Source organism: Grammomys surdaster, unplaced genomic scaffold, assembly GCF_004785775.1.
Source record: "Grammomys surdaster isolate TR1022 unplaced genomic scaffold, NIH_TR_1.0 174, whole genome shotgun sequence".
NCBI classification, from domain to species: domain Eukaryota; kingdom Metazoa; phylum Chordata; class Mammalia; order Rodentia; family Muridae; genus Grammomys; species Grammomys surdaster.
This window is the reverse complement of record NW_021604622.1, coordinates 5,844,391-5,854,497: the sequence shown is the minus strand read 5'-3', so window position 1 is coordinate 5,854,497 and position 10,107 is coordinate 5,844,391. Positions and strand designations below refer to the sequence as shown.

Here is a 10,107-nt window from a genome sequence, read left to right as displayed (position 1 = left end):
TTTTTTTTTTTTTTTTTGGTTTTTTCGAGACAGGGTTTCTCTGTGTGTAGCCCTGGCTGTCCTGGAACTCACTCTGTAGACCAGGCTAGCCTCAAACTCTCGAACTCAGAGATCCGCCTGCTTCTGCCTCCCAAGTGCTGGGATTAAAGGCATGCACCCCCCCCCCCCAGCAATGGTTAGAAGACTTATTTACCAAGGCAGGGGACCCAAGGAAGACCATAACAAAACTCAAGCAATCAATACCTCCCTAATGAAACGAAGCTGTTAATTGTTGAACCAGAGGGCTTTGGGGGGTGAGGGTGCAGATGAACACTGACAGTATTTGCTTATTTGATTTTATTCTACCTCATCTAAAAATCCCCAAAGACAAAGCAATATTTCATACAGGTGGCAAATGAATCTTGATTCTGCTAAAGGCTACTCTGGGCAGGGGTGGGGATGAGGGTGGGGGTGATGGTGGGGGTGGGGACGGGGCTGATAGTTTCATAGCTAGTTTGAGATCTGCTTTGTTTGTGTTGAAATCCTCTTCAACTCCGCAGTACTCTGCCTAACTAAAGAGTCCATTCCAAAGTCCAGCAGGTGGCTCAGAAGTTGCACAAGGGCATAGGTAGCTAAACATTTCCAGGGCCACAGCATGGCCATGGAAGTGGTGTGGAGCCAAACATATTTCATGTTTGTTGAATTTTCTCTTTCCCCCAAAACTCCACCCCTTCAGGGTCAGGAAAAATAAGTGTTTGGGAGCCAAGAGGCCATGTCAGATTTCTAGGACCTGAGGTTTGTCCTTTATGCAGGGTTCAGGCATGCTGTTTCGACTTTGGTCTCGTTGGACTGGAGCTTGTATCCTTTCTGTGGGTCACTTCATCCCCAGTCTATGAACACAAACATTTCCCTCTAGTTTATTCATTTCAAGCCTGGGTGTAGTACAAGCTTGCATTTCCCCTGGGTCTTTCTAGACCACAAAAATATGGCCTACCATAGTAGGACAAATTCGAATATTTGGAAAAGGCTTCGGATGTGTATTTTTAAAATGATCCCTAGGTAGCTGTCTTGGGAACCTTGCCAATCATCTTTAGTAAGTCCTAGGTGCCTTTGCTGCCCCTCTCTCCCTCATTATTCTTCACAGATAGGGACCATCATCACTAGGTCTGGCTTCCTTGATGTAGATGAATATAAACCTCAATCCTGCTCATGAGAGCTCTTTTCAGTATACTCACCTTGCTTCCCCTCAGGGCTTTCTACCTTTTCTATAGACCTCAGTAGTGTATTGTGTATAGTAACTATCAGCTAGTCATAGTTTGAATAAGTTGCAAGTACTAGAGCCTGTTAGCTTTCTACATTACCCGTCACCCGACACACAGCAGATCATTACCTTGTCTTGCACCATCTCTATCCCCACCATAAGGCCTTTTCCTCGGACATCCCCAACAATGTCAAATTCATCCCGAAGCTTAGCAAACTTCAGCAGCATGTAGGTGCCAACTTCTTGACTGTTTTTCTGGAGATTTTCTTCTTCAATCACCTGTTGAGAGACAGCCCTAAATAATCTTACAAGGCAGAAGTTGGAGGTTTGACAGAGAAGCCCAGAGAGATAAATGCTCATTATCCTCTTAACAGTAACTTAACTTGACAAACAGGACCTAGAACACAGCCTGGTGTGGTCATAGCATGGACTGAACAAAAATCTACTGTAAGGAATCAAGCAATCTTGGTAAAGGGGGTTTCCCTGAACCTGCTCACCTGAAGAGGCAAGTAAGAACTTAAGAACTGTCAGGAACATATACTTTATAATGTGGAAGTTTGTTTTCCCAGGTTTTGCTGAGTGTTGACATACAGTGAGGAAAACAGAAAATCAACTGTGGAAGGACTCCCACAGGTGTCTTTCCCATGGGAGACAGTGACCTCCAAACGCTGGAGGTTTTTCATAGTCCAAATGCTCCAGTGTAGGGGTCCTGTACCTCTTAGCTGAGCCTCATGTGTATCCACAGCTAGGGAGCCTGAGATATAAAAAGATTTTCACACAACTCCCACTTACAGTGGACACTTGTGATTGGTTTTAAAAAACCTTAACTTAGGTTTTTTGTTCGTTTGTTTTCCTTTGTACATGTGTTGGGTCATATGTGGAGGGCAGAGGATAGTTTTGAGAGTCAGTTCTCTCTACATGCTGTGACTACTAGGGATCCAACTGAGATGTGCAGGCTTCACAGCAGATGCCATTACTTGGAGAACCATCTCAACCAGCTATGGTTCTTGACAAGACACATACATATTTCATCTTACTTAGCTAATAATAATTGCATGATTCAGGACAATCTTGATGTTTTAAAGACTAATTGGTTCACCCAAACCCTCCTTTTCATCTGAATTTGTTTGGATAACCTAACACTGAATAAAAAAGTTGGACTCTGGCAAATCTTTCTCTGACTGTAGGCTTAGATTTTTTTTTTTTTAAAAAGTCTACTTTAATAAGGGCTTTTAAATGCTTTACCCTCCATTCTAGCCCTCTACCCACCAGAGGTAGTGGAAAGGAAAGGTTAACAAGGCAAAGGGGGATGTGGACCTCTTTATAAATAGTTTTTTGGTGAGTTTTTCTCTACAAAGTCATGTGGTCTCCTGACTTGCTCCCAGAGGGGGTTTTCTGGTTTTGCTTCATTGTTTTCACATGTACTATTTTTAAATAAAGTTTAGGAGGTAAGATGACAATTCACTTCTGTTAGGGAAGATTGCAGAGTTGGCTATGCACTTAGAGAGTTTGTGGCTATGGACTTAGTTTGTGGCTAGACACTTAGAGAGTTTGTACAAGTGCTTGGAAAATAAAAGGTGCCAGTGGGAGAAAAACAGGGCTCTGGCATTGGTTCACCTTGCAGCTCTTTGCTGGTCTTTATTGGGCTTTGCTGACACTAGTCTTTGCTGATGATGCTCTGGCTTTCGTTTGTTTTGTCTTCTTCACTTATTGTGACTTCGTAGAGAAAAATGCACCAATAAACTTATGATGATAGTCCAGCAGCTTCTTGTTGCTTCATTGGACTTGGGATGATTAGCCTTGATTCTCCTGGATCAAACTGCTATTGTTAACTTGTAAATGGTGTTTGCAAGCCAAAGTCTAGCCACATTACTCTTAGGTATATTCCCAAAGGATGTTTCATTCTACCACAGAGACATTTGCTCAACCATGTTCATTGCTGCTCTACTCACAGCAGCTAGAAATTAGAAACAACCTAGATGTTCCTCAAGAGATGAATGGATTAAGAAAATGTGGTACATTCACATAACTGACATTATTCAGTGGTTAATATAATGATAGCATGAAAATTGCAGAAATATAAATGGAACTTGAAAAAATTTACCCTGAGTGAGGTAACCCAGACCCTGAAAGACAAATATGGTATGTACTCACTTATATGTGTGGGTAATAGCTGTTAAGTCAATGATAACCAAACTATAATCCATAGATGCACAGAAGGTAGGTATATAGTAAGGGACCCACGAGAAGGGAACCAGAGATCATCCTAGGAGAGGGAGGGTGAGATAGCTATAGATGAGGATGGTGATGGGATGGGAGGATGAAATGACAAGGACAGGGAAGAGGATGATGATGGAAGGAAAACAGGAGAGACAGCTAAAATTAAAGTCTGTTTGTGCGGTAATATGGAACCTAACACATTAGAAGCTTCCTAAAATATATACAAATTTTAGGCAATCTTAAGGAAATTGCCAAAATTATGGGGAGATAGACCCAAATGGTCATCTCTTGTCACCAAATGGTGCTTCCAGTACCAGGATTGGCTTACGTGTAATTGAGTGTGTGTGTGTGTGTGTGTGTGTACACACACCCACCCCAGCATAGCTAAAATGATATTAAAATCTTGAACAATAAAAGAACTGCTGGAGGTATCACCATCCCTGGTTTCACATTTTAATACAGAACTATAGTAGTAAAAACCATATGGTAGTGGCATAAAAACAGACAGAAATTCCCCAAATAACCCAGACTGATGCCAAGACAATAGGTTTCTCTCAGGAAACTGACACTAAGGCCCCATTACTGAAGACAATACCTTCACAACTCATTAAACAGAAAAGTTTACACATACACATACACATACACATACATACACACACACACACACACACACACACACACATATATATTCATGGTTCTAAATAAGAAGCACAAAAGTATAAATAGTAAAATGATTTGTATGGACCCCTGACCGTATATGTATATATATTCTCTATAAATGCAAATGAATGGGTCTTTATGTCCATATCTTTTCCTTGTGTCTTTTCTAGGCTCTTTTTCTTCCGTTTTGTTTTATTTCAATGTGTTAACTTTTGTTTTATTTTATTGCATTTTATTCTATTATTACCCCTTAGAAGCCTTTCTGTTTTCTTGTGAGAGACAGAAAAGGGCAGAAGCTGAGAGGAGTAGAAGGAGGGCAAAACATGATCAGAATGTTATTATCTGAGGGAAAAATTTATTTTCAATAAAAGGGGAAAAAAGCTGGCAGTATCAACAACAAATAAAGTCACATTTCTTCCCACTCATTCATGTTTCCTGAGTTAATCATACTTTAAAATAAGTATTTAATCAGCAATAGTGGCTTTAAGTCCTTTATTTATATCTAAAATACTTTTGCATTTCTTAGTAGGTGAGTCATACTCATAGTTCTAAATAATAAGCACAAAGGTGTAAACAGTAGAATGATTTGTACTGACCCCTGACCCTAGCCAAGTTTCTCTGCCTATAAACTGAATCTTAAAAAGCTCTTTGGATGCTCTTTCAGAAACATGCTGTACTTATTTAAACAAAAAGCATTATACATTTTGGCAAGTACATTTTACAAAAAAAAAATCTCAGTTTTCAACATAATAATGGATTAGTAAAGATAAGAACGTGGGACACTTTATTATTAAGTTGATTTATCACCACAATAATAATTGGTTCTCCCCTGGGACTGTGAAGAACAACTCTTGACCTTCATCAAAGAAGCATCTTTTATGTTGTAAATGCAATCGACATCCATCATTGGTCCACACATTGAGAATAAGGGACTGTGTGGAGTGTTTAGTTCTAAATGGGACATCTGTATCACATCCTTTCCCTTGAAGATTCAGGGATTGTTGTGGAACAGAGGTGAGACGACTAAGACCGGAAGGAGCACATTTGCAATGAAACAGTAGTTGCTGGCCACGACAATGCCATTGCACACGCGGACTCACATTGGTGAGACTGTATGCACAAGACCTGCACATGAGGGAGCCAATGAAAATCCCAGAATGGATGGAAGAGAAGCACAACAAGTCCCACCCCTATTTAAGGAGCCATTGGTGACTGTTGACTGGGGAGGGAGACCTAGTTTTCTTTAGAAAACTCCTAAGAGACTACCCATGGTCCAATGGATGGTCCCACAACCAAGAACACATAGGCATCCCTAAATAGACTCAATGAGTTAGAAAAGTAGCCCATGGAGTGGGGAAGAAAAAGTTGTGGAAGGTTACAGGGAAGAAACTAAAATAGAGAAAAAAGGGGGGTGGATTTGATTAAAACACGTTATATACACAAATGAAATTCTCAAACAGTAAAGATTGTTATAAACTCGGCTAATATTAAGCTAAAGGAAGATGGTAGGGCAGAGTAGTTTTTTCAGAGTAGCTGAATTTCCCAGATATGATCTGATAAAACCTAGTTTATCTATAGTTTTTTCCTTTATGATAACAGAAGAAAGAAAAACAGGCACAGGATATGGCAAATATTAAAATGGTGAATAGCTGTTAAACCGATAAATACTACCCAGAAAACAAGAAAGAAAATGCAGTGTTATCACCTGTATAAGGCGATTCTTACATTTCCCATGCATGTGAGGTTGCTTATATATTACCTCTTATTCAGAACTTCAAGCATCCAAAGTAGGCTTTAAAAAGAGGGGATAGGGACTGGAGAGATGGCTCAGTGGTTAAGAGTACTGACTGCTCTTCCAGAGGTTCTGAGTTCAATTCCCAGCAACCACATGGTGGCTTGTAACCATCTGTAATTGGATCTGATGCCCTCTTCCAATGTGTCTGAAGACAGCTACAGTGTACTCATGTACATAAAATAAATAAATCATTTTTTAAAAAAACAAGAGGGAACAGAGAATATTAACTGGAGACAAAATTTAAATTGATGAATTACCAATTAAATTTCTATTTTGCCATTGCAACGTGATAGAGTTCTGATGAAATATGTGGCTTAGAAATAGTTACTTAGTACAGTCAATGAAATTCGTGTAAAGAATAGGACAGACCTCAAGCACAGCCGATCCAATGGCACAGGCCAGGGGATTTCCTCCAAACGTGCTGAAGTGAAGTAAGCATTTAGCCAAAGACTTCGCAATTTCTAGAGTTGGAAAATAAAGGTGGTTAAAGTGACATGTTCTTACACAGTACATTTCATTATTACATTGGGGTTACATGTTCTTCTGTCCTATAATGACATCCATTATTTTCCTTCTTTACTTATCTAACAGTGATGGACTGAATTGTGTGCCCTTAAAATCTGTATGTTTAAATGCTAGGACCAAGAATGTCTATATTTGGAGACTGAGTCTTTAAACAGGTCATTAAAATTAAATGGACTACAAAATTGGGGCCCATATCCCACAGGACAATGTCTGTCACAATGAGAGACTATAGAGTCCTCGCCATCTCTACTCAGTGGGCACACATAGGGAAGGTCGTCTGGAGAAGTGATGAGAAGATGGCTATCTGCAAGGGCAGGAGAGAATCCCAGGCAGAACTCAGCCCTGCTGGCTGGCACTGGGAACCTGACAGCCTCCTCATCGGGAGGGAGAGAAGTTTCTGTTGTTTCAGCCATTGGTTCATGGAATAGTGCTTCGTCAGCCTGAGCTGACTACTGCAGCGGATAAGGAATACAGCTTCCTTACTTAATGAGAAGGTAACAATACAATCATCCATGTATTATGTGAATTAGAAAGCACCTTAAAACTTGACCTGCAGGGCTTTCTATAAGCCCTTTAATTGACCACACCTTTTATTTCTACTCTTGAGATTAAAACGGAAGCACGTCGGAAATGGCCTATTCAGAAGCACAGTTCTGGATTCTGTCAAGGATGGTTTGTTACATTTCACTTTCTATAATCATTCATTTTTTGCTTGTAAATAAATGTAATGATCATACAATGTAATGGGGTCCATTATTGCATTTCCATATATAGGTATGTTTTTTGTACCTTTGCTTATTCAATGAAAGCAGTTATTGCAAAGATTTTAATTATTTAATGACTCAGAAAAGTGCTGATTATTGGGAGGAAATATAAACAAAATAAAGTTCAACAATCAATGGTTTACAAAAATAACACCCATCAAAGGCTCATTACAATAGAAAATTAAATTTTAACCTTTATTTTATAGATCAGTGGTTCTCAACCTTCCTAATGCTATGACCGTTTAATACAGTTCCTCAGATTGTGGTGATCACCAACCATAGAAATAGTCCTCCACTACTTCATAACTGTAATTTTGCTAGTTATAAATTGTAAGGTAAATATTTGATATGCACAATATTTGTTATGCATCCCCCAATGGGATCAAACCCACAGGTCAAAAATTACTCACATAGAGTGTTCTGAATAAATGAGATTTTATTGTAGTTGACAGTTTGGGTGATGGGACACTGCCAGAGAAATCTGGACCTTGAATGTATAGTTAATGCTATGGGAAGACCAAATGACCACGGAACAGTCTCTTTCAAGAAAAGATTCCTTTGGAATTTTCAGGGGTTTATTTTATAACCCATTTTCCTAACTCTCTTCTGTATAGTAGAACTCTGACTTTAATTACAGTGATAGAAGAGGTTGTCTTCTCCTAGCAAGATAGGAATGGCTGCCTCTCTTCCCTCTATCCCATGGCCTGGCAGGCAAAATTTTTATTTCATTCACTTAGACAATATATCATGTGGTCCCCACCACTGCCTCTAGCCTAGACACACTGAAACCCATGCTTTATACCACTGCATGGTGCAAGGGGCCCAGGAGCATGAGCACGCTGGACATTCTACCTGGAGTGGTCACAACTGCAGCCATGGGGAAGCCATTTCCAATCCCTTTAGCCATGGTGACAATGTCAGGCATTACATCATGTGTTTGGAAACCCCAGAAGTGAGAGCCCAGCCTTCCAAAGCCTGTCTGCACCTGGAAATAGATCAAAAACAAACAAACAAACAAACAAACAAACAACCTCCAAAACAAAACCAAAAAGCATCGGAAACCTTCCAGTCTCTTCTCTATTCTCTTTCTTTTTCTTCCCCCTTGTCTCTCCTTGCTCCTTCTGTATTCTTGCACTTTCATGGACAAAACCTTAGATCTGTGTCTGAGGTCGGAGGTACCAAAAGCCATTTGCTAGCTTTGTGGGACCCTGGAAACATTCTTTATGTCTTTTGGATCTCTGTTAACTAACTTATCACAGAGAAATAATCCTACCAACATAGCACTGGGCAGGGCTCCCTGAGAGCTACGTAAATAGCAGATGCAAAAGGCATCAGGTTGATTAACTCTCCTTATTAAGTTGTTCCTGTGCATGGGACAGCCAGAGAGAAAAGTGGAAAAAGTGGCTCAGGCTCACCCTGGAGGAAGCAAGAGTAACCCCCTGTCCAGTAGGGCTGAATGCTTGCCATCCACTGAAAGAACAGTGTCTTCCTACTTTCCTGAGTTCTGAGGACCTAGTGGAGCCAGTGAGTTCAAAGTATAATTACTTTAATCTAGAACCAGCCATACATTGAAAGTTGGCCATAGATTTTGTTTACACCATCTCTACTCTCACTTACATTACAAATCTCCCTCCATCACCCTAAATCCCAGAAGGCTCTGTTCAAAGCATTCTAGGCACAGGGCCAGCAGAGTGTCTCAATAGATTCTTATTACCAATGTATAGTCTAAAGGCAGGGACGCATTTTATTACACCCATACCTGAGTTAGATTCTCAGTGTTTGTAGAAGGAAAGAAATTATGACAGAAAGATGTCATGGACATCTCCAGACAAGAGCCTTTCCTGATCTCTGTCTCTATGTCTGCCTGTTTCTCTGTGCACATACCCACATGGCAATGTGGGATGGACAACTGAAGTCCAGTCTTAGATGCACATCAGACCAAGTTTCTTTCAAAGAATTTCTTCTCATTTACCCCTATTCCAGGTTGCTGTAACCAGGTTCTTCATTGTTATTAGATGATTGTGACTAGTATAGGAGAGGAACTGATTCCAGGAGTTATTCTTGGTGACAGAGATCAATATAGCAGAAGATCTGAGATGTGCAAGTCTGACAGACCTGGACTGAATGGTCAAGTCTTTACTTTCTAGCACTAGGCCTGGGGACAAGCTGGTTAACTGGCCCAAATGAAATAATGTAGGGGTTTCATATAGTTTATCTTTCGTCCTGTGTTCTTTCTCCACTTCATCTATCATAAAAACGTGTCATAAAAACGTCACAAATAATGAAACAGAACATTTCTTGGACAATACACAAAACAGTGCAAGAAAAAAACATTATCAGTCGCTTGAGAACCGTGATGCTCATAGGGACAGGTACACACTAGGACAGACAGATCATTCTGTAGTCCATAAATCCTAGTGTCAACAGTGATGTGGAACTCACAGAAGGGAGTGTCACAGCTGGGGCTGTGGCAGTGAAGAGCTGGGCCAACGGGGTTCCTACTCTGTCTGTTATTATCCTGTTAGTGGTTAACAGCAGTCTCTCTTAAATTTGCACGAAAAAGCCACGAAATTGGGGGCAGTGAAGGAAAAACAAGACAAGGTCGTGAAAGCCACATCTCTTGGAAAATTCTAAAGTTCTGATTTTCTTTGAATCCAGCCTACCTTCCTTCTAATTAGTCTGATTGTGAAAGACTTGCTGTGTGAGGATTTCAAGGCTAACATTTCTTTTCTTTTCTGAGATAGCTAATTTCAAAGTGATTGAATGTGGTTTTCCTATCTTTTTTTTATTTACTAAGAGCAGGTTACCTCTCTTCCATTGGGACCTTGTTGAGTTCGCTAGTATGAGGAAGGGAGGAAAAACAGAGCAGGAAGAGTTCTTTGCTTAAGCTGCTACTGTACAGC

At 40.2% G+C, this 10,107-nt stretch overlaps 1 protein-coding gene across 2 annotated transcripts in view; it reads right to left on the bottom strand.

The window, feature by feature from the left end:
* The window catches only part of Agxt2 (alanine--glyoxylate aminotransferase 2), a 41,062-nt gene that overhangs the window by 5,266 nt on the left and 25,689 nt on the right, over positions 1 to 10,107 (bottom strand). For both annotated transcript variants that reach the window (XM_028767549.1, XM_028767551.1), the window contains exons 10-12: positions 8,057 to 8,189; positions 6,285 to 6,376; positions 1,370 to 1,519 (exon numbers count right to left, since the gene is read on the bottom strand). In XM_028767549.1, the coding sequence (XP_028623382.1) occupies positions 1,370 to 1,519; positions 6,285 to 6,376; positions 8,057 to 8,189 (375 nt within the window). The remainder of the gene's footprint in view (positions 1 to 1,369; positions 1,520 to 6,284; positions 6,377 to 8,056; positions 8,190 to 10,107) is intronic.